The 26,614-nt window shown below is 34.3% G+C and overlaps 1 protein-coding gene across 7 annotated transcripts in view; it reads right to left on the reverse strand.

Annotated features, from left to right (window-relative positions):
• Nucleotides 1–26,614, reverse strand: part of PCDH15 (protocadherin related 15) — a 1,822,477-nt gene that overhangs the window by 84,483 nt on the left and 1,711,380 nt on the right. For all 7 annotated transcript variants that reach the window (XM_037804906.1, XM_037804907.1, XM_037804908.1 and 4 more), the window contains one exon: nucleotides 16,449–16,576. In XM_037804906.1, the coding sequence (XP_037660834.1) occupies nucleotides 16,449–16,576 (128 nt within the window). The remainder of the gene's footprint in view (nucleotides 1–16,448; nucleotides 16,577–26,614) is intronic.

The raw sequence follows: 26,614 nt of genomic DNA on the forward strand, positions 1-26,614 counted from the left end.
ATAAAATACTATGCCTAAATGATGAAATGTGATTGGAAATATAAGACAAAATTCATTTATGTTTTTATTTAGAACTCTTGTAATTTCCAATAGAAGTCTACCTTTCTAGCTTTTATTGGGCGGAGAGGGGGCAGAGGGCATGGAGAGTAAGAGGTATTTTAAAATTCTAACACTAACAGAAGTTAGACCTGATGCATGCTGTGTGGCTGGGGAGAGCCTGATTGAAAGGGAACTATTTACTTAAACTGTCATTAGGGAACTTAAACATAAATAAAGGAAAATAGCCATATGACATGTCTCAAAATGATTTAAAACTATTATCTTTTTATAATTTGTGGAAAATATATAGAGGTATTCTATGAAAGGAAAATATAAATATTATAAATCTATTCTATTATTCTTTAGGTAGTAAAAAGGGGTATCTAAGACATTTGGTTAAATTAATGCCTAAAAATTAAAACTGATTCATGATGGAAAATCTAAACAGATCAAATTTACTAAAGAAGCTAAGCCATTTTACTTATTCCATCAACTTCTTTATATTAAAAAAAATTATTCTGGGCTTCATGACACAGTCATTAATATCTGGCAGAGCTGACCTGGAAAATTTGATTCTCTGACTCGTATGACTTTCCCTTAGTGAATAAAATCAGGAAGTTATGTCTCAAGTTGTTTTAAATAATAAAAGTCAGAAATATTATAATTATACTTGCTGTAATTATATTTTCAAATGAAAGCTTAGATACAGGCAACCACTTACTCATTTCTAAGCTCTCTGGAATTTTTAATACACAAAGGGGCCCAACATTAAGAGAAAATCACCAAATAATTGCCTGCATCATACAGGGGAGTAGGTGAGCCCATTAATTTTCTATCCGCCTAAATAACTGTTCCCCTCTGCTGCCTAAATGAATACTATGGATGCAGAAATAGTGGTGGAATAATTAGTAGGGTCCTAATAACTTCCAAAACCCATTAAATTCCAATAATGCTAATTTTAGCCTCCTGATTAGACCCCATTTTAACATTTAACAGCACTAAAGGCTCACTTTCCCTGAAATATTGTAAAAGGTGTTTTAGAATGTTGGGGTAAAAACACTCAAACCTCAGATTTATATCTACTAAAGTTGGTATGTCAAGCTCTGTTTGCAAGGGGCAATAAAAGCAGAACTTCGGCTTCTTAAACACTTTAATTTGGCTCTCATATTTTTAGGAATTAGCATGAAACCTAGATTTTAAGGCATTAAACACAGTATGTGAGCAAACAAAATATGAATAAGAAAAATGTCCGGTAGATTGATGTATTTACAAGGGTATTCAAGACCTCTGAAAAAATAAAAAGGAGAGGAAGGAAAAATTTCAAATGAGAAAACATAGCATTTGATTTTAAATAAGAATGTCTAAAAATTAACCACACCACAATATTAATCATAACTAATTTCAATATTTTCATTTACTATTTAAAAGTAAAATAAAAGCCTAATATAACTGAGAGATATTCTAGGTAAAATACACATTGATGTAGAAATGATAATGTAATAACCATATGTAGAGACATAGAGATCACACTTTGAATTACAGAGTCCCATACAGGGGTTTACAATTTGTCAAAATTTATTCTTCATTTAAAGAGTGGAAGAAAAAAGCACTAGATAACATCAATTTGAAATATTCAAGGAAGTTGAAACTGAAGAAAAGCAAAATGTTCCTTCCATTTTTTAAAATTATGTATTGAAATATTCTATATTATAGAAGGCATAAGATTTAAAAATAAGCAAAAATTGAATTTATGTAATAGGTAAATAATTTGTTTAATTTTATTTTCTTTTCCTTCTAAAATATTTTGGAAAATAAATATTATTACCTCAGAAATAGTTGTTATGTTCTTTTCTTCATTATTGCAAATACAATGATTGATTATACATCCCTCAATAATGCTCTGAAATGAACTCAAATAATTTATTCTAGGTGTTCATCCATGTGGAAAACGAAATAAATTGTGCTCTATTCAATAGATACAGTAACAAAGAAAAACATGTACAATTTGGGCCCCTTATGGGAGAAAGAAAATTAGTTTCAATATTGGTTTTGCTAAACACAGTGTTAACAATTTTTACCAAAAGCTTACTTATTCTTAAGTTGTTTAAGATGTTGTACATTTTATAATAATTGTATAGTTTACATCCTACATTCCTCAGCACTCAAAGCAAATTAAATGACAGACTCATTATTTCTAACTCCTGCTCCTTGGTGTGCTGGTTTGAATTTGTTATGTACCCCACAAAAAGACTATGTTCTTTTAATCCACTCTTGTGGGGGCAGACATATTGTGGGTGGGATCTTTTGATTCGGTTGTTTCCATGGATATGTGACCTACTCAATTGTGAGTGGAACCTTTTGATTAGATAATCTCTCTGGAAAATGACCCAGTCCATTAATTCACTGGAGTCCTTAAGAGAGGTGACACAGACCCAGACGCTGAGACAGAATCACCCTGGGAGAAACTAGCAGAAGGACTGAGAGATGCTTAGAGAGAAAGTGCCCAGAGAAATTTTGGAGACAGCTGTTGATACCAGAACCAGGAGAGAAGCTAAGAGATGAAATCCAGAGTTTGCTCCAGAGAAGCTAACAGAGGATCCCAAGATGCTTAGAGAGAAAACACCCAGAGTTTGCCCTGGAGAAGATAAGAGAGAGAGAAGCTCAGAGATATTTTGGAGAAAGCTATTCTGAAAGCAGAACCCAGGAGGACTAGCAGACGTTGCCATGTGCCTTCCCATGTGACAGAGGAGTCTCAGATGCCATTGGCCTTTCCTCAGAGAAGGTATCTACCTCTTGATGCCTTACTTGGGACATGTTCATGGCCTTAGAAATGTAAATTTGTGAATAAACCCCAATGTAAAAGCCAATCTATTTCTGGTATTTAGCATTTTAACAGCTTTAGCAAACTGAACACTTAGTTACAATAAACTTAAATAACAGAAAATCAAATATAGTTTTTCCTTCTCTGCTCCCACTCACACATCATTCTGGCTACCATACTTGGTCCTCTTTCTGTATTTTTTGTGCATGGTAAAGGCATAGTTATCGATGGGTTGAACTGAGTTAAAACGTCAGCGTTACCTTCAACTGTTTAATCTTATCCCAAGTCTCCCTACTTACAGTCCATCTGCAAACATTCTGCATTCTACCTCTGCAATATTTTTCAGTTCTGTTACTCTCTGACAAGCTGATACTCCCCAACTTCAGACTCTCATCATGTTTTACTTTTCATTGCAGTAATAACTTAAAAATGACTGATAGCTCCCAGTTGCCAGAAGACGTACTTTAAAACAAGTCCATGAATTATCCCAAATCTGACCCCACTTTATCTTTCCAACTTCTTGCCCTATGTTTCTTTACATTTCCAAACACTATATTACTTATTTTTCCTGGGCAATCTAAACTCTTTTATGATTCTAAACTTCATAGTCTCTTCTATCCAAAATGAAATGCTCCTCGTCTGCTAGACCAGAGGATGCTCACTCTAGTTTATGGTACAAATCCCATCTTCCCCATATATATAATGTTGAATAAAGCAATCAAAACCTCAGCTTTAATGAGTTCACTTTTCTCAAGACTTTCCTGACTCCCTAAGGAGTGTTGCAGTCACCTACATGTTTCCAGTAACATTTTATATATATATTTTACTATAGCTCTTGACATGTGTTCCAGTTCGCCAATGCTGTTGTTATGCAAGACACCAGAAATGGATTGGCCCTTATAAATGGGATTCATTAAGCCACAAATTTACAGTTCTAAAGCCATAAAAGTCTCCAAACTAAGGCACCAACAAGCGGGTACTTTCACTGGAGAAAGGTTGATGGTGTCCGGAAAACCTCTGTTAGCTAGGAAGGCACATGTCTAGTGTCTGTTGATCCCGGGTTGTGTTCCAGCCCCTCTCTCAGCTTCTGTGCATTCCTGGTTCTTTCTCCCAGGACGTCTCTCTCTAAGTGCCTGGGGGTCCTGTCCTAGCAGATTCCAGGGCAAACTCTGGGCTTTATCTCTCAGCTAACATCTCCCTGTCTGCATATACAGTCGTCTCCAAGTGTCAGCAAGCATCTGGGCCTGTGTGGCTCTTTCTAAAGGACTCCAATAAACACCTCCATGGAAATAATTCAGAGTTATCACCTACAGTTGGGTGAATCACATCTCCATGGAAACACTCAATCAAAAGGTTCCAACCTAATCAATACTAACATATCTGCCCCCACAAGACTGCACCAAAGAATACGGTGTTTGGGAGGACATAATATATATCCAAACTGGCACACCACAATATTATAATTATTTATGTGTCTTCCTCATACATCAAATTTGTTTCTGTTCATGTTTGTGACTGCAGTACCATTCCCATTACGTGACCAAATATCAGTGGAAGAATAACACAGAGGTTTAGAGATCAATAGTTAGAATTAAACAGGTGTGAAATCAATTCCATCACTTTTTAGCTATATGAGCTTAGGCAAGTAACTCTCCAGAGCTTAGTTCCTTGTCTGTAAACTGGGGGGAAAGAGGATATGCTGAATAGGTGGCTACGAATATTCAATGAGACATAAAGTATTGCACTTGGCACATAGTAAACACTCAAGAAAGAATAGTTATTATTGTTCCTCTACTGTTGCCATCTTCTCTACAAACACTTTGTAGCTATCTAGCTGATCTCTTCTGTTTCTTATCACTTATTGTACATTTAAAGGCATTTGTCACTATCTACCTTGTATGCAATAGGTGTAAATCCATTGGGAGCAGGACTAGGTTCTGATTTATCACTGTAGCTCATAAGCCTCATTGACCAGTGTCTTGCCTGTAGATGTCGTTAGGAAATACTTGTTGGAGGAATCAGTTTTTCACTTTGTAAAGTGCATTTATTGATATCTTTTTAATGAATGCCATAGTATTTAAGCAAAGGTACCCAAATTTGGAATTTTTGTTGTGATAAAAATAAATTTAAATGATAAACATTAAATAATAAACAATAATAAAAACATTATTTTTACTAATGCTTACTAAATAGAGAAAAATGCATAAATGTCTAGAAATAGTTTTAAAACCACCCTATAGAACTCCAAAGTTACCAAGGCTTGAAAGACAGTTTCTAGATAAAATTCATAGCTAATAAAATAGCTAAGTTTTTGTTCATTTGATTGTTTTGTTTTGTTTTGGCCAAAAAATGACATTGGCCAACCTGTCTTTAACCAAATTACCTTTGGCCAACTTGGCCTAATATAAATATTTTTTCAACCAGGAACTGCCACTGACAAAGATTGGGGTGATCAACTGTAATTTGAGTGTCAGTACTAAAAACGATTGAGAAACAGAAAATGATAACTAAGGATGATCTGGGCAAATATAAGAAAATCCGAGGGTTTACCCCATGTCCTGCCATGGGCTAAGCACTTTATAAAGAGGGTGTCATTTAACTTCTTAACTCTGGTAGGTAGATATAACAACAACCACTCTGCAGATACTGTTTCTGGTGAGCAGAACCTGTAATCTTTGACTCCAAGGCCCATGCAGGGTTTAGCTATACACTGATTATACTGAAAGAAGAATACAGTGTACTGAAGATTATTCTCAGGTACCTTGCTGCAGACAGAATGACACCTGTATTAAACTGATAGATTTCATTAAAAATAGCAATTGGATATCTATTTTTTTCCTTCTCTGCAGATACTGTCAGAGTCCAGTAGGAATCAAATTAAGAGCTGTCTCTTTTTCAGGGCAAACCAGAACACAAACACTGGAAAGGAACAGAGATGTTTATATCTTTACCTGAGTGATTCTGCTCTGTTAAATGACAGGTTGAAAAAGAATTAGATGTTTTAATTGCATTTAGTGCTAATAAGACACACATTCTCAATGTGTTTTTTTTTCCTTTTCTCATTAGTTTTCCGTAATTGTTAGGATAATTATCAACATAACATATCATTAATATGCGCAGTAAGTACCATAAAAGATTATGTGTCATGCTGTGACACATGGAGAAAAGACTGCTTCATTTTTCAATTTTTTCAGGTAATTCATTTTACAATTTTGAAAGATAATTTTTACACACTTCAGAAATTTCTATTAATACTTTTTCTTTGGAAAAACAGCATTTTGGTCATATCTATATACAAGGGGAATAATATGAGGGATCTCTAGAATAATTTTAAAATTGCTGGCCTTTTGTGGTCTGGAATTGTCCTTTTTATATGTATATAGCACCTTCTTTTCAAAAAAGTCTCTTTTACAAACTTTGACTTCTTAATTGTTTTTCTATTTATTTATCAGAACTTCAAGATATTTTTCCTCTTCTCAGATATATATTGATTACTATAAGATAACCTCACCCAATTTTATGGTATGCTATGGCATGACATGATAAGGATTAAAAAAACCAACATATCCATGTTATTTAATATTATTTTTAAAACTGTTCCCTGGATAAATCTACATCATTGCTACCTGAAGAATGAAAGCTTTTCAGTTTTTTTTTTTTTTTTCAGATCACACCTGCATATATAGAGACTATTTTTTTTCATAAATTTGCTATGGCTGCCTGAAAGGGAAATACAAAGCCACTAATAATTATTGATAAAAATGCATACAAAAATACGGTACTATGTGACACAGTGTTAAGATGATACCACTCAACTAAAACATATAAACCTGTCTTCTACAAATTTTAATTAATCTGGTCAATGGCTATATAATTAACTATCTCATTTAAAACATACGAATAAGTTGGAAAATTATTTTTATCATTCCTCAGTGGGATAGATATTTTAGTAAAAATAATACTTTAGGATGTATTTCAAAGATACATTTAGTCTAGGCATGATATCATGGAAGAAATTGTTTGTATGTTAACTTTCAGTGTCTTATAATTATACCTTATTTTACCAGTAATATAGGTGCAAAAATTGGCATTCTATACTGATGCTGAAGGTGAGTTCCGGAAAGATAGGCCCAGTATTTGGTTTCAAGGACAATGATGAAATACCTGAGCATTTATTAGAATTGTGTTTTCAATGACTAATATGCACTGGGCTGATAAATTTAGAACATTTTGTGCTAGAAATTTCTATTATCCTACAGACAAAAAGAACTTCTCAGATATAATCTCTAACAATGACCATGATCCTTTATTGAGAGGTTTCAAGGAGCCAGGCACTACACTCAGTGCTTTATATGCATTTACTCACTTATTTTCATAAGAAATTTGTGAGATAATATTGTCATCACTTTGCAGCCCAGATGCGTGGAGAAATTAAGAAACTTGCCCAAGTTTATATAGTCCGTTTGTGGTTACAGATAAAAATCCAAGTGTGTCATCATTATGCTTTTGAAAAGAGTTATAGATTTAAATACTAAAACTTTATTCTTCTGTCCTTTACATTTTGAATTCATTAACCTTATTTTTCATGATCTTGGGATTTGGCTTATCAGTAACATTTGATTAAACTTTAAGTAATGTAGGCTTTAATGTAAAGTTCCTTTAGTAATTCATATTTTGGGAGCAGCAGCTACTAGTCATGTCCTGCTTACCGATGTGCCTTCTTGTTTTCACTTTGAGTCTCAACCTCATCTACATTCTAATCTCAGCTGTGATCCCTAATGTTAAATCCACGAAAAGCCCCTCTCTCAGAAGAAGTTGTCTCAGTATCAACTGGTTTCCCACACATTACTTATTCCTGCAGGGAGTGTGTTCTGGAACACCGTTCTTCTTTTCCTGTGGTGTCTGTTCTCTGCTGAGTGTCTAAATCCTTACCTTTGCCTTCCCCAAGACTTCAGACTGGCCTCTTTTACTTATTCTTCCTGGCCTACTTGGATTCCTTGTCAATGTCCCATATCATAACATCGCAGCAAGGCTTCTACCTGTGCTCAGCAGTAAGCAAGGATCTCAATCTATTTCTGACCTGTGGACATGATTATAAACTTTTGGGTTTGTATTTCATCTTGCTGGCTTATAGCCCTGGATGCTGAAACCAAGAACCAGAACAAATCCATATACTTGCTCATACTGAATTTCAGTCTCTCTACTAACCCCATCTTCTAAATCCAACTAGCTCTACACTGTTAGGGGCATTTCTCCATGACTGCAACTGATAATACAGCACTGCATAGTCCCAAAATATATTTTCTTGCTAGAATTACAACAAAACTATGTTACGTTATTTCATCAAGCATTAAAATAGGTAATTCCTTAATACTAACTAAAACAGAGGTCTAATGTTTAAATTGAAATGTAGCAAACTTTGCAGATCAACAATCCTTCAGCTTTTGTCAGAATTCTATTATCTTTTCAAGAACAGCTTAAAATAACCAGGAAGTTGGTAGCCTCCTTCTTTTTCTTTCTCAGAATTTAGAGCTTCTACAACATTTTAAAAATTTCTATTTCATTTTAAAAATATAACTCTACAGCTTCAATTATCTCTTTTACTTTTATACTGCACTAGTCTTTTCATGTGACCCCCAGGTACCAATCTTCTTTCCAGCATGCCTTCAAACTCATAAAATTTAGGTAATAAGAAAACACAGGATCCTTAAAAATTAAAGTCATAAACAACTGCAGAAATACTGAAATGGCCTGACACATCTAGAGTTTAACTTATGATATAGTGTACCATAGGTTATAAGAAATAAGAGAATGCATTGTAAAGGATTACAAAACCTTTCTTCATCCCAACCTGCACATACCCCACCCCCTGCAATTTTTCTTTATACTGGACGATGGTTAGTTAGACTATAAATCCAGACCAAAAAATGTTTGCCTCTGCTCAATATTGTAAAACTGGCATTCTTCCCAAATTGATCTGTAGATCCAAATAAATCCTAGTAAATATTCTAATAAGTAATGTTTTTACCTGCAGAAATTTATAAGCTGATTCTGAAGTTTATATTCTAATGAGTGCACAAGGCCAAGAAATGCCACAGTGATCCTGAAACAGAAAAACTAAGTGGGGGACTTAGAATAATAGATATTATACAGTAGTTCACATAGTAGACTACTGACGCAAAAATAGACAAATAGATCAATGAAATAGAATACTGTCCAGTAACAAATCCTTACATCCATGGTCGTAGAATAAAGGCAACATCTCAGTAGAGTGGAGAAAGAATGATCTCTTCAGAAAATAGTGCACTGTCAATTAAATATCCATATAGGAAATTAAAAGGACCAAGAGAGCTCAGTTAAAGTGTATTTTGCTCATTGAAAATTGATAATCAATTTATGCAATATTTGGAAATTTTTTATTAAACAGATTAAAAGGTATGGCAAGGTAAAAAAAATAAAGACACAAAAATTTAAATAAACAGTAATTAGAAATGTTAAGCACAAATATATCTATAAAGTCATTAAGTTGACCCCCTGCCCCCAAAGAATGTTTCACTACATGGTAAGCATTGTGTTACATTGTGGGGAAGCAAAACGAGTAAGACACGACACCTGTTTAGATAAAGTTTGAATTCTAGTATGGAAACAGGCACATAAATAAATGATAACAGACCAATGTGTTTAAGTGCTAACTACATTATAACCGAGTTTTGTGTTATAGCCAAGAACACAATGAACTCTCAGGCACCTCTGTGCATTCCCCTTGTTTGAGGCACAACCATAAGAAGTCAAATTATGAAGGAAACCACCGGTTTGTAAGCTCTGAGGCGCACTATTCTCTTGAAAGAATTTTGGTAAGGGGGAACCAAAGTAAGTATTTTATAAGAACTTTACTTCAGGGTGGTATTTGCTCAGATCTCTGTTGTAAATAATGACTAAGTGAACATTGTCACAAATAAAATAATCCAAAAGCTTCAAGTGAATCAACCACAAATGCAATGAGACAGAAATTGTGCTTAGGGTTTCAGAAGTAATTGAGAATATCTGACACTTAAAATGTAGCTCTGAAATATAATTATTTGATGCCACATAGCATTTTTTCCTGTCACTATTTTCCTAATGGTAAACTAATATAAAAAAACACACATCAGAAACGGTTAAAGGGCATCTAGTTCTAAACCAATATTTGCATAGGAGAAGACCTCTGTGGCCCCAACTGATGAAGCGTAATGCCTCACAGAGACTTCAGAGCAGACCCAGAACTGCACACAAGCGATTTGACTCCTGGCCCCAATGCTTTATCACCTGAGAGATAGTACAGCATAGTTTCATAGAATGCCTGGCCATGAATCTTGGCTTCAGTACTTACTAGCTGTGCGACTCAGTAGGTTACTTATTCCTCCATTGGCTGTGTTATTATTGGTAAACTGAGAATAGGTATGTGTACTAGCTACCTGGTGTTTAGAGTGTCTAGCATGTAGAAAACACTAGAGAAAACACCATTGTGAACTGCTAAAATATGCTACACCAGGAAAACTTTGACTAAATACTCAGGTATGTGCTGGAGTTGTTTTCCTTAAGAGCTAGATAAGCAGACATAGGGCTGGGGACCAGGAACCACCAAACACCCAAATGTCTGTCTAGAAGCAAATTTTGCCCCCTGCTTTGTTAACGGTTTCCACAAATTTCTAACCTTGGCTGTGACTTTTTGTCTGTCAATAGCATCACTCATTTAATACCTCTTAACACCATTTTATGCTTAATTAGAAAAATGTAATGAAATTTGCAATGTGAAAGTAAGATCTCTTGCCTGCTTATTGTCTTTTTTTCAAAATATTCTTTTAGTTCAAAAGTTTTCCCAGTTTGGCAACTTTAGTAATTCCAAGAGTCAATGTTCAAAAATCTTTTGGACTTTCAATAGAAATCAAGTCAACATTATAATTCAACATTTCTGACACTGTTTGAAAACTTTTGATTATCTGCAACTTGTAGAGAGAGTAATTAATTCTTACTGCATTAACTTCTGGATCGTATCTTCATAATTTAGAGATTTATTTCATTAATCTTGTTTATCTTCATAATTTAGAGATTTATTTCATTAACCTTGTTTATACCTAATCTTTCCCTATATTTGCATTAAATTAGGCTAATAATTGTAGTTAGAAATTCATGCAATAAATCAGAAAAGTTAAATAACCTGAAAGGTGTTTCTGAAACCAGATCTTATTTGTTACATTAATAGAGGGAATCTCAATTTACAAAAGTCCATTTCAATTTTGAAGCAATTAATTACTTAATTATCTCCTAATTTTTCATGTGAACTTAATATGTTCTGTCATTTTCTGCCAAAATTTTACTTCTACCAAGTTTCTACTCCAAACTTCCCTTGGGAAACCACATACAGTAGAGGTTATAAGAAGAGGCTTTGAACTAAGGTGGGCCAAACCTCAAATTTTGACTTCACTGGTTATTGGCTAAGTGACCCTGGGAAAGTTATGTAACCTCAATGATCTTCATTTTTCCCCAGCTATACAATAAGGAATAATTACAATTACCACATAGGTTTTCTATTTTCCTTTCTTTTATTTTAAAGACATACATTGATAACGGCTTTAATCTTGATTTTAATGCCTAAATGGCTGCATTTTCAGTGTGCTCTCTATATTCTGGATACTATTTCTTTCAGTTTTTTTAAAATATATGTTGCAAATGCTTCCTTCTAGCTTGTTGCTTGTCTTTTAATTGTTCATAGCACCTGTGTCATAGTAGTTTTTTATGCATATGTAATCAAATTTAGCAGTCATTTTTCATTAGAGTAGGGCATATCAGTTAGTGGCCTGCCCCCAAAGACAGCTGCATTAGAATTATCTGGGGACTTTTCAAAATATATGGTACTATAGATTCTGGTATGTATTTCTCATTGGCTGAGAAAGGGAGGTACATCCCCATGGTGAGCTTCACTGCCAACTATTACAAATGGTATACTGGGGGATAAAATGCTAAAACGTCACCGTTATATAATCAAGAAAATAAACTGACAAACACAAACTTCATTTCTGATTCTGAACATAAGCTTTATATTCATATCAACTTAAGAAGAATGGATACCACTGAAGAATAATAGCTTTGAAAAGAACAATTTTCATATTCTGTCAATAAGAAGGATGCTTTTAACAGATTATCATTTCATTTTTTTCTCTCCATCCCCACCATTAAAAATTCCTTCTCAACAACAGAAATCAACTTGATGGAGTCAGTTGTGACATAGATATCATCATGATACCATACTAAATGTAGTAAACCATCTCAAATTTGTCCTTCTATTTAATGCCCTTTTGACACAATCCAAGAATTACATGTCATGAGCCAGAAACAAAGCATCTACATGCCTGTATAAATTGAATTTTTCCTAGAGCCCCCTCATCATAACTCCCTTTATCAAATATTGGTCAAAAGTGAATCAAATATACATGCCAGACCAATCATTTGCAAGGAAAATAGCACAAGCATGATTAGCTCAGGCCAGTCATTTTTTTCTCCCTCTTGGATCAGAACTTGCCTCCCCTCAAGCACATGATCCCCAAGGATAGTAGATACCTGATTTAAAATTGGAGTTCTTAAGTATGAGAAAGGAGGAAAAGTCAACTAACAGCATCTGCTGCACTTAGACAATCTGAGTAAATAAAAACCAAATCCACCTCACTTTAAATTATCCCATTACAGTTAAAATAATTTCTAATTTACTCCTCTAAATTATCAAGACAATCATATCCTTTTCCAAGCAGTAGAATAAAACTATAAACTTTACTACATTAGGCATTTGTCCAACCAGATTTAATTATAAATTATGTTTATTTACTTACCAATTTTTGTCTAGTTTTCTAGAATGTTGGTTCCATAAGGGCAAACAGATAATCCATCTTGTTTGTCTATGTATTATTAGCACATAGTAAGAATGTGGTATACATGTACCAAAAGAATGAAACTTGAACATGTCTCTAAGCATATTAGATAAGCCACCTCCAAGTAGATACATAAATTTATCTTACTATCACTTACAGCAGCTAATTCATCTCAACAATGCCTTCATTGTGTTGCCTTTTTTATAACATATTCTTTTTATAATATGTTATCTATACTTTAAGCTGGTATAGTTTTATTTGTTGATATTTCAGTCTCAACTGTCTTTAGTCAATTCTATTCTATACAAGATTTCCTCTTTCCTATTCTATGTAGAGCACTTTTTTTTTTTTTTTTAACATTTATCATTCTGCATTTCATTGTGGACTAAAAACTTGCTTTAATACATTGGTAAACATTGTGATTCTGGAGGACCAAAATTCTCTCTCTCTTTCTCATTCTATCTCTTTTCCTTCCTTTAAATGGCCTAGAAGAATCCATGGCATTAAATTAGTTTCCTGAGAAATCCCCCTTCTCTAGCCTGGATATTCCATTGATGAATCAAAGGACAAGGGTCCCACAAGGGCTCAGTAATCCTGTAGAAATAATTATATCTCTGATTCCCCTACCCTTGCAAAGGTCCCTGCTTCACCACGAAAAACTATCTAAGAAACCTGGCCTGCGAAGAAGGCTATCACTGCAACCAATTATCAACTGTCTCTAGAAAGCCAATGGGATGGATCCCAGCCTTGTTTGCCCCATCAAAGAAGTCCAAGCCTATCTGGAGGTCATCATTCCACACAGATATTTCTTCTAATGTGGCTCTTTACACACCCTATTATGACTCAGTTTTCCACCTCACCTTTACTTCCACCTCTAAACTTTCTCCAGGATTCCTGGAATACATAGTCTATCATTATCCAAATGTCTTTAATATTCAACCTCCCCTCTGAATATTAGTTTTACTTCTGACTCCCCCTGCCCTCTTCCCCAACACACACATAACCATATACAGCAGACACTGCTTCCTGTAGCTGCCTCAAGCAGTGGTTTCCATGGATTACATATAACAGAGCCTAGGGGTAGATGGTAGACATCTTCTAGTCTCCAAACTGCTGCTTCTAGGATATTATTTTGTTTCCTTTTCTACTCTTTCCCAATCCCTCTGAAGTAAATGCCAACAGATTATACCACCCACTGTTTCCTTGCTACAGTCATCTACAGAATTCTTGAACAATACACTTCATTAATGGAGTACTTTAGCATTTGGCTTATTGTTTATTTCTGTACCACAATTTGCTCCTGTTAGCATATACTTGATGATGTAAAAATCACCTGGATGTTCTATTCACTGCAGCATTTGACAATTTATTGCTCCCTCTTCTATCAATCATATACTTTAAGTGCTGCACAGGACTCTGAATTTCCTAATATTCCTGCTACCTTGTTGCAGCAACTTCTCAACATATTTGATGGATCCCCCTCCTCTTCCTGATCTGTGCTGAGGTTAGACAGGATTCAGTCTTTGGAATTTTTATCTATATCCATTTTCAAGGAGGTAGATTTACGGCCCATGACTTCTTCCCTGAATCTAGACAAGCACCTGCAACTGCTGTTCCAAGAACTGTACTTGGATATTTAAAAAGTATCACAAACATAAAGTATTGAAAATTGAACTCTAGTATTCCTGCCACCACATGTCTGGGACAGAGATGGGGACCTGTTGATAAAACCTCAAAGTCATGTTTGATTTTTCCCTAGTACTCCATGTAAATTTCCATCAGCAATTCCTTTTGTCTTTACCTTTTAACTCCTTTCTCATTGTCGCCCACTATCCCGGTACAAGACACTACCAAATATTGCCTAGACTTGTATGCAGTAGGCTCTGTTTCTTCTCTTTTCTGTAAGCAATCTCCATGTGTCCCCTTATCCCTCCTCCCCCCCACCCCTCACCCCCTGCAGAGCAGCCAGAGTAATCCTTTTGTACAACATTATGTTACACCTTTAGTCAAAACCATTCAAAGACTTTATTTACATCATACCCAGAATAAATCCCATCTTCTAGTCCCTGGCTACATTTACAACCTCATCTACTATTTTTTTCATTCTTTCCTCCAAGCACCCTCTAGCTTTAGGGACTTTGTATTGGAATTCTGGGAATGTTCCTTCCCCAGGAATCCATAAGCCTTGCTCTTTCCCTTTATTCAGGTCCCTGTTCAACTTTCGCCACCTCAGAGAGGCCTTTTTTGACCTTCTTAAATAAAATAATACCACTCTACTTCTCCCCTTACCAAGCTTTTTTTCCCCTTAGTATTTACTTCTACATGACCATTGTATCAATTAGATACTGATTTTACCTATCTATTTTTCTTCTACTAGTTTGTCTGCATAACTAAAGCAGAGATTTTGGTTGTTGTAAGCTAGTGTGTCTGATGGTATTTACTTTTCTTCTATGTCCAGCTTCTAAAACAGTGCTTAGCATTGTACAAACAGTCAAAAAATATTTTGCTAATTAAATGAATGAACTGAATAAATCAGTACTTAATGAGACAAAAGTATAATAATAAGATCAAATAATGTACAAAGGAGTGTTACTTGTAGATCATGATGTGACTTGAATATAACAGGATTGACAAATTTGTGGACCCTTTTTCCTTATAACTGGTAATGCAGTACTGGGCACTGTGGAAGTCCTACTTTGCAGCACAACATACATGCTTTGTTTGGTTAGTTGATTTATCTCCTTTTTACTGATGGTGGTTGATAAAATTATATGTAAGAAGAGCTCTAATTATGGCATTACTGATAATTGGGAAATAAAGGCAACTACTCATGTGCATAACTAGAGAAAAAACAATGGCTGGATTTCTGTAGGGATATTTAGGTTTTATGTGTGTATGTTTGCAGCTCTTCAAAAAAAAAAAAACTGATTAAAATACTAAAAGGCTCTAACCTCTAAAATTTTCTCTATGTGAAATGCAGTACTTTAAAATGCCTTTTTTTTTAGTATCAAATGAATGCAGCTGTATGTACTGTTGCTGTTAGCCATTTAAAATATCCCTAAACACATACGATACAAATTAGAGAAGAATTGGAAAAAAATCAACTGTAGTCTTAGATATTATATTTTAAAATTCTAAGCAAATTAGCAAATTGTTTTTGGACAGATCAAGTATTTTTTTTTTTTTTTTCGCTTTTAATAAAGCACTAAACTTAGAGGTGTTATTTTTTTTTTTGCATTTATTTAACCACCATTTGAAAAAACATTATTGCAGAAAGAAAATCATTACAGAATGCATTACATTATTTCTTCCATTAGAAAATGGTCGTTGCATATTTGCCACTAGAAATTCCATTTTGAGATTCCTTGGAGTTATCCTGAAGTAAATCTATCAGAGGCAAAAAAAATCTACTAGAAATAATAACATATATCTTAATATCTTATTCAATGTAAAATAATTTGTTTCCTTTTTTATAGTAAAAATTAAACATGAAAAGTTGCTTTTTAGGCACTTCATATAAATAATCTGCATTAAGTTTGGAAAATTAAACTCAAACATCTCCAAGTTTCACACATTTGTTTAAACGATATGAATAAGTTAATGCAAAGTATATGGCTATAATTTATCTGCAAAATCTGAGCTCTTTGTTTTTACTTTAGGTCTGTACTAAATATATTACCTCATACCTTAACTCTGAGCACAGAGGCAAACATTCTTGCATCTTCAGACACACCTCCAATATAGAATTTTTTCTCAAACACTGGGGGATGATCATTTTCATCCTGAATCTCGATGTAGACTTTTGCTGTATTGCCTAGAGAACAAGATACATTTTTATTGCAAACTTAGGAAAAAATTCAAATCTTAAATTATTTTTCAAAGTCGTTATTCATTAGCAAAAATGCAGTAAATACCTCTTGTCTTTTTTTTTAACACTGGTGAAATAATTTAAATCAGAAAGTCATTCCTAAATGGAATGCTTAATACCCCCAAATCAACAGAGGGTACTGATAATGATACTTCTGGTATAATAATGCTAAATTGCTACTGTTTCTTTTAGTTACAACATAGTGATAATTTATTTTGCCTGATTTAATATGCACTAAAATATTGTGTTCCTTTTAATGAAACAGCTCTGCTATTCGTGCTCACAAATGCTTCATATACATTGCCAACTACACCAAAGTAACACAAATAAATAAATTTCTTATGAAAGAATAGAAATTGTCACATGAACTTAAAAAAGATAGTTTTTTATTAAGTTTGTAGCAATTATATTTTCTTAGCTTAAAAATGCTTTATAGTATTTTATATTAAGATTGAAATTAAGCAATGGTTGGATGAAGTACTTATTTCAACAGAGGGAAAACAAGCTACATCACGCATTAGAGGGTATCTAGCAATCACTGAAAAAGAGGCAGGTGGAGAGATTATTGTTGTATGACATTAAATATATCGTGAAGAGTACATTTCATCATCAAATATAAGAAATTCCCCAAATGATCACATCTTTAATTTTTGTAGCTATTTTTAAAAAATTGATTATTAAAATACTTTCAGAAAAATAACTGTAATCAAGAACCTAAAAGGCTCTAGCTTCTAAAATTTTTCTTATGTGAAATGCAGTATATTAAAATGTACCATTCTTACTAACAAAATGAATGTGACTATATGTACTGTTACCGTTAGTCATTTAAAATATCCCTAAACATATTTTATATTAACAAATCAGAGAAAATTTGGAAAACATCAACTGTAGTCTTAGAAACATGTAGTTTAGTACATGGTGAAGCTAAAATTTGAAACCAAGTTATCAAACTCAGAACCCAAGCACTTAACATACTATACTCACTGCTGCCTCTGCCTCCTTAGGAAAAAATAATGCAAATTAGCATACTTTAACATGGGCGAAAAAAAGTTATAGATGTATTTGGAAACAAAATTTTAAAGATTAACAAAACACCTTGATTTTCTTTGATTTCTCATAACAAGTCTATTGGAAACATTTTAAAGATTACATTAATAAGACACTTTGATTTTCTTTGATTTCTCATAAGAAGTCTACTTTGCTATTCTCTGCATTCAGAGAGGTCTTCACTAACTACCCCCATGCCAGTCATTTCTAGCTTACTAAAGCGTCTTTATCTCCTTAGCACTCTCTGAAATTCTTGTTGAACGTTTATTATCTGATTCCCACTCCCTAACTAGAATATAAAATACTTAAAAGCCTGTTCTATATCATGTTTTTATTCAATGAGTAAATGAATAAATATATACATTAAATTATTAATAAATGTTAACATTTAGCTTTTGCTATGAATTTCAGCCTAGTCACCCTCTTAATAAATTTTATAAGTTTACAATATACCATAGGAAACAGAACTTTCTGTTATTTGCCTTGAATTCACCTATTTCCACTCTAAGAGGTGCCCTCCAGTTTTCTAGTTTGAGATTTAGTAAGAAAAACAAGGATCTGGTGCTGAAGGAGAGGATACAGGGATGCCAAAGGGTGTAAGAAGAGAGAAGGGGAGGACAAATAGCCACCCCCTCCCAATTTTTTTTTATTCATTTTATTGAGATATATTCACATACCATGCAGTCATACAAAACAAATTGTACATTTGATTGTTCATAGTACCATTACATAGCTGTACATTCATTACCAAAATCAATCCCCGACACCCTCATTACCACATACACAAAAATAACCAGAATAATAATTAAAGTGAAAAAGAGCAACTAAAGTAAAAAAGAACACTGGGCGCCCTTGTCTGTCTGTTTGTTTGTTTCCTTCCCCCACCTTTCCACTCATTCATCCACAACTAGACAAACGGGAGTGTGAACCCTATGGCCCCCCCAATCCCACTGTCCCCCCTCATAAGCTACATTTTTATACAATTGTCTTCAAGATTCATGGGTTCTGGGTTGTAGTTTGATAGTTTCAGGTATCCACCACCAGCTACCCCAATTCATTAGAACCTAAAAAGGGTTGTCTGTATTGTGCATAAGAGTGCCCACCAGAATGACCTCTTGGCTCCTTTTGGAATCTCTCTGCCACTGAAGCTTATTTCGTTTCATTTCACATCCCCCTTTTGGTCAAGAAGATGTTCTCCATCCCACGATGCCGGGTCTACATTCCTCCCTGGAAGTCATATTCCACGTTGCCAGGGAGATTCACTACCCTGGGTGTCTGATCCCACGTAGCCCCCCTCCCAATTTTAGTCCCAATTCTTTGCTCATCCATGCTTTTTCTGACTTATTTTTAATTTATTAGGGAACTATAAGACCAAGAGTTGTCAAAAAATCACTTTCAAGATGATCTAGGCCAGGGGTCAAACCTCAAAAGAATTGGGAAGTGCAGCCAGTGAGGAGAGCCTGTCAATGAAAAGCTGCTGAGCTCCTGCAGATGGCAACCTGGCCAGTGTTGCCAGATTTTCTGATTAAAAATCAGAACAGTGAGAAATCCAGATTTTTATGTGAGACACTGTGCCAGTTTGAATGTATTATGTCCCCCAGAAAAAGCCATATTCTTTGATGCAATCTTGTGGGGCAGACATATTAGTGGGGATTAAGTTGGAAAGTTTGGATTAGGTTGTTTGCATGGAAATGCGTCCCACCCAATTGTAGGTGATAACTCTGGTGAGATAATTTCCATGGAGGCATGGCCCCACCCATTCAGGGTGGGCCTTGATCAGTGGAGCCATATAAATGAGCTGACAAACAGAAGGAACTCAGTGCAGCTGTGAGTGACGTTTTGCAGCTGTGAGTGACATTTTGAAGAGGAGCTACAGCCAATAGGGACACTTTGAAGAATGCTCTAGAACTGAGAGAGGAACTTCAGCTTACAGAGACATTTAGGAGACAGCCTTGGAAAGCACTTTTGCTCCGGAGAGGCTAAGAAGAGGACAAACACCCCAAGAGCAACTAAGAGTGAAGTTTTTGAGGAGCTGAAGCCTAGAGAGGAACATCCTGGGAGAAAGTCATTTGAAACCAGAACTTGGAGCAGATGCTGGCCACGTGCCTTTCCAGCTAACAGAGGTTTTCCAGGCGCCATTGGCCATCCTCCAGTGAAGGTACCCGATTACTGATGCATTACCTTGGACACTTTATGGACTTAAGACTGTAACTGTGTAACCAAATAAACCCCCTTTTATAAAAGCCAATCTGTCTCTGGTGTTTTGCATGCTGGCAGCATTAGCAAACTAGAACAGTTACCCACTCTCCCTTTTTTTCTCTTATTTTTTTAAAGAACACTATGTAGTAGAAAACAGACATTTTTGTTGGTGAACCAGTCAAAGTTACCAAAAGTCTTTATACTAAACTCTTACAGGACTAACTTTTATTTTAAAGAAAAATTGAAGTGCAGAGATTTTTTAGGACTTGTAAAAGCCTTACATACAGATACACTGACCTCACACTGCCTAGCGCCTTTCTTTTTTTATTTTTGAATCAATCAGAATCTTATTAATCCTATGAAAATAGTCAAGGACAGAATGTAGACCAGGAAAATAACATGGACTTTTCTCTCATAATTATTGCATATTGTCTAGCATATTTACCTTCTAATTCAGCATGAAGAATAATACAAATTACATGTAGAGCTTTCCAAATGCTTACCAAGACATTTATTTTGTTTTCTTTCATGAACTAAGCTAGGGCATTATCTAGTTAATTCTTAGAATGGGAATCCAGTTGGTATAGTGTACTGAACCTTTAAATCATAATTTATGCAATTAAATTAAATAATGCTTTAAAGGTTCATTGTGTTTGCAAGTTTAATATACAAAATAGAGCAGTTGCTGTGTTTTAACCTATGAACAAATTTTCAGTTGTTGCATATCTTAAGATTATTACAGTAAACTCATTTAGTTCATTTTTTAAAATGCTATTTTAGTGTAAAAGAATGGGTTCATTGGATTGTTAACCCTCTATGAATTTGTCTTTCAATTTATTAGTTCATTACTTTTTGCCATCTATCTCAAGAATCAATGGAGTGTTAAACTTAACATTCATTGTTCATTTATTTTGTTCTAATTTCGTCCAATGAATTGATATTAAATAACCTGGAACTTGCTTTGTAGAATTGAATTGCATCCTACTGTAAACTTAAAAACTTACTTTGTAGGTTAATGAAATTCCTGATCTCTTGGCTGTGAAAACTGTTATTGATCTACCACTGCCAGGCATTATGTAAACTTGGAATTGTTTATCATTTCAGTGTCATTTGAAAAATCAGAGCTGCTCATCAATTTTCTGTAACAAAACCCCAATATAGTTCATCAATTGAATGGTATGTAACAAGAAAAATTACATAATTCAGAAGCATCTATAGTTGTACATTAATCCAGTGCCAGATAATTCTTGTCTGCCTTCTTCAAAGTCACCTATCAGCAAAGTTGTTCATCACCCAATATCTCTGAACTTTTGTGATTTTTAATTTAGTGATATTTAATTCTATGGAAATTAATGAATATATAAGATTCCAGAGTATTTAAATAAGTACACATACACGAAACTCAAAAACAGTGTTTAGATAAAAAAAATACATGTATAAATTAATTTTAAAAAACAATCAGGCTATTTAGCATTTTTCACCAGAGGGAAACAACTATAATGGTGATTTAAAAGTTAATATGGCACTGTGACTTCTAAAATGTATTCTGTTTCCTATATACTTGATTAGGGAGCGTTCTGGTTTGTTAATCCTGCAATTATGCAAAATACCAGAAACGGATTGACTTTTATAAAGGGGGTTTATTTGGTTACAAATTTACAGTCCATAAGGCCATGAAAGTGTCCAAGCTAAGGCATCAACTAGAGGATACCTTTACTGAAGGAAGGCTGATGGAGTCTGGAACAGCTGTTAGCTGGGAAGGCATGTGTCTTGTGTCTGCTGTTCCTTTGCTCCTGGATTGTGTTTCAAAATGGTTTTCTCTTAGCTTCTCTCAGCTCTCTGCTTGGTTCTCCTACGGCATTTCTTTGTAAGCACTTAGGAGTCCTCTCTTGGCTTCTCCAGGACAAACTCTGGGCTTCATCTCTTAGCTTAGAATCTCCAAACGTCTGTCTGTCTGCATCTCCAAGCATCTCTGCTGGCTCTTAGCTTCTCCCTGGGGCAAACTCTGGATTACATATCTTAGTTTCTCTCTAAAATGTCTCTCTCAGCTTCTCTGAGCTCCTTTTCTCTGTGAGCTCTCTTAAAGGACTCCAGTAAATTAGTAATACATGACCCACTCTGAATGGGCGGGTTCACACCTCCATGGAAACATTCAGTCAAAAGGACCCATCTCCCCAAGACTGGATTAAAAGATCACGGCTCTTCTGGAGTCCATAACAGCTTCAAACTGGCACACATATCCCTCCTCTGAAACCCTATAGCACATTAAAAATGTTTCTCTCTGAATAAATTTCTTACACCATGTCTTACAAGGCATTTAAGTATAGGCAGGTTTTGATCCAATTGAATTAAACATCCTTAAAGATGGGAATTGTGTCTTATACAACCATCAGTACTAGAATATGTTAGGTTTTCTTAGATAATATTCTATCTGATTTTCCTAGTTCTTATTGTAAAATTGTTGATATTTACCTCATCAGTTAGGTATCTTTGGTTATAAACATCAGGTTCTGGTTAATTGAACCAAGAAGTTAACTATCAGAAGGATATGAGGGACCCAAAAAATCAAAAGTTCAAATATACAAACAATCATCTTGGTAGAAAAAAGAACAGGCAGTTTCAGAGTCTTGGTAGCAGAAACTGCTGAACTATCTTGCAGGTAATTGCAGGTGAAATGACTCAGCAAACCTTGCAGAAAGAAACACCAATAGTAAAGAAGTTGAGAAACCTTGAGTTAGATTAGAAGATGATTAAATCAAGTTAAAATAAAAATTAGAAAATGATTAATACAAGAGAAAATAAAATAGAAAGTTTGTGTAGATATATACTGACACCCTCTTCTGACCAGCCTACATTCTCATGCCTTTAATTTGGGACTTATCAAAATGTGCTACAATTATTCAGTCACACATTAGTTACCCTCATTTTGACTGAGGTCTTTACAGGTTAGGGACTACTACCCGTTCATCTCCTCTTCTGTTACTGCTTGCTGGCCTCTGCTGCTGACATTCCCTCCATCTGGAATATTTTCAACTCCAACCACATCTCTAATTAATACTGCCATATTTCTCAAATAGAGTCTGTCAGAACAACTGCACTGTCATACTTAGGAAGTAGGAGTCTTATCTGAAAACATACACATTAAACTAGATTTTAAACCTTGAATGCAAGGACTGGATTTTCCTTATTGTTATAGGTCCTTCATGGCCTAATATATTAATTTTTAAAAATTCTATCATAATACTGGTAAATAATTTATACACTCTCCAGATGATTCTATAGCAGATAACTTTAAAAGTGCTTGAATTATAAGATTTACATTTACTACTTTGCTTGTGCCAAGAGTTTGTAGTCAGTCTTTCATTTAAAACAAATGGAAAATTTTTTTATGTTGCTTTTACTTTGACTATTTTTTGTATGTTTTACTGTCAGATTAATTCTTTAGAACCACTGTGACTTCCACAAAGAAGGTGGAATTGCCACCCATAGTATCCATTTAAATAAAATGAATAATTATATTTTAACCCCCAAATTAAACAAGGTAATAGATTTCCAAGCACTTACAAATCATGTTACTGAACAAATGCAGTTTTAATTATTAAAATTAAGAGTAACTTTAAAAGATAATATGTATGTTATCTTTTAATCAATATAGGAAGTATTGATTCTGAAACCATTTTGTAATTCTAAGGTCTATTTGGTACTATCTTGAAGGATCTTAGTATTTATGCTATTATTAATTTCCTTTGTGTTCTTTTACCCTAGTTGATAACCTAGATAAGTGACTGGCTCTATACACAAAGCGATGCTTAAGAACTAAAGGATTGTCTCAGATAAGTATTTAATCCAATCTTACTAAGGGGTTTATCAATAAATATTGATGAAAAAAATCTAGAATTTACATGAAAAGAAAGAGTATGGGAGAAATATGTTGCTGTGAGTTCATTAGAAGAAATTAGTGGGAATATACTTACAAGATCTTTGGAAAAATAAACTTAAATATATTAGAATGGAAAAAGTCACTGCTTCTTATTTCTCAGCTTTTGCTCTGCAGGGATCGTACTTAGTTATATTTATAGACTGCTTATTTTCAGTAGCTAGGTAGGAAGAGAAATTTAATCTTTTGAGGTTCAATTTAATAGTTTTCAAATTTAGCTTTGACACTGATTTAATTAGTCTTTGCATGATTTTAATTGCTTGTATCTTAAACATACATTTTGTGTATGTGTTTGCTGAAAGGTTAATAACTGAATTAAGGAAATAACTACACATTGCCACTGGCTCTAGAAACTGACATTTAGATTACTATAGTATATAAAACTTGATTTTAGCTAAGACTTTTAATGAAGAAAGTGATGACATTGACCACTGTACTACTAGGGTGATGAGATAATCATGGAAGAGTAATATTCTAAATATTAATTAAAGTTTGGCTTTGTGTTCTTATTAACATCTTTTCCTGCAGGGAAATTGATGAGCTAAGTTTCTCCTTAGACAGTGACCATCTAAATAGGAGCTAAGGATGCAGTATTGTCTCTTTCCATTGATATTTCCACAATTTTGTGTTATTTCTGTTAGAGCAAACTAATGCATTTAGAACCTTTAGAAGGGGATGATTGCAACTTTCAGTGCAATCTGTTTCCATTCAGAATAAACAGACACTATTTTGACTCATTTGTATTTATTAAACTCCAACTCTATCCACAAAGTAGCTTATTACAGGACCCATAAGGATCAAAAGAATGCCTGTGGTTGTAAATTGTGCAATAAAAAATTTAAACACAACTTTGGAGCCAGAGCCAGGTTAAAAACCACTAACTCCGTGGATTTGCTGTGTTAACTTTTGCCGTGTAACAGGTTACTTTTCCTTTCTGAGCTAAAGTTTCTCATGCATAAAATGGTAGTAATCATGTATGACTAATCAGATTAAATGAGCAAACACAGGAAAAGTATTAAATACATAGTGGCTTTACTACTCCATATATATCTCAGAGCTTCCTGATTATCAAAGTAGGAAGGAGAAAATATTAGTAACATCACCATCATCATCATCATCATCATCATCATTAATATTATCAGAAGAAGGAAGAATAACAATACCTTGGGATATTTAAAATTCTTTTTTTAGCACTGAATTATAAAAGAAAATTGTTTTCATGTGAGATATTATATAGGGCATATCAAATAAGGTGGTGGGAAATATGTACATTTTTGCTTCAAATAGAGAAATTTGAAATGACAATGAATAACTATTGATATACATATTAAAAGTGCCTTATTAAATATCCATACTTTTACATGACAAGACCACAATTTTACAAACAAATCATTTTAATCTGTTAGCAGTCTTCAAGAACAATATACACACACAAACACCATGCAATATTTGATATAAAATATTATGCTGCTATTAAAAGACTAATAGGAATCATTTTATTCTAGCAATAGCAGAACATAGCTGAGGGGAAAAAATGTTTGAATGGAGCACTTAATTAACCCCCACATTATTTGATGTATAGTTAAAAATGAAGCATTTTTTAAGTTCAAAAGCTGTTTTATTTAAATAAAAACTATGCTTGATAAATTTGGAAAAATGAATAACTAAACAAACAAAAGTTGCCTTGGAAACTCAATTTTCTAAGAACTTGAAAAGGTCCATTGATCATAGTGGCAACTGTCACATGAGCAGTTATCATACACAATACCCAAACACTCACACAATCATACAATTAAAAAAACAAAGAAACACCAATACTATGCTCCTCTTTCTTTTGTCTATAAAGGAACTATGCCTAAAAGAATAGAGAAGAATACACCCAGAAGAAATTAAGAAGCCAAATATGATACTATTTAGTATAGTTTAACAGAAAGGATGGAAGGTAGATAACTACTTTTTGAATAGATTCTCTACATTAGTCCCTGAATTAGCTGGTTTACTTGCAATATTTTTTAAAACCTTGTAACAAACCCATAAGATAACTATTGTCATTCCTGTTTTTTCAGATAAAGAAACTGAGATTCAGAATTTAAGAAACTCATCAACTATTATATGGAAGAGCCAGGCTTTATATCCCAGCATGGCTAAAATTCATACTTAGGTCCTCCCCATAACAAAAATAAGATTTGTAATAAAAGCAAAATAACTATCTGTGCCAGTTTGAATGCATTATGTCCCCCAAAATGCCACTATCTTTGATGCAATCTTGGATGGGCAGAATATTAGTGTTAATGAGGCTGCATTTCTTTCATTGTTTCCATGGAGATGTGACCCATCCAACTGTAGGTGATTACTCTGATTGGATGATTTCCAGTGAAGGCACCTGTTCTAGTTTGCTAATGCTGCCAGAATGCAAAACACCAGAAATGGATTGGCTTTTATAAACAGGGTTTATTTGGTTAAAAAAGTTACAGTCTGAAGGCCATAAAGAGTCCAAAGTAAGTCATCAACAATTGAGTACTTTTACTGGAGGATGGCCAATGGCGTCCAGAAAACCTCTGTTAGCTGGGAAGGCACGTGGCTGGCATCTACTCCAGAGTTCTGGTTTCAAAATGGCTTTATCCCAGGACATTCTCCCTAGGCTTCAGCTCCTCAAAATGTCACTCTTAGTTGATCTTGGGGCATTTGTCCTCTTTTAGCTTCTCCAGGGCAAAAGTCTGCTTTCAACATCTGTTTTCAAACTGTCTCTCATCTGCAGCTCCTCTCTCAGCTCCTGTGCATCAAAGTGTCCCTCTTGGCTA

The sequence above is a fragment of the Choloepus didactylus genome, chromosome 15 (assembly GCF_015220235.1).
Source record: "Choloepus didactylus isolate mChoDid1 chromosome 15, mChoDid1.pri, whole genome shotgun sequence".
Classification (NCBI taxonomy): Eukaryota; Metazoa; Chordata; class Mammalia; order Pilosa; family Megalonychidae; genus Choloepus; species Choloepus didactylus.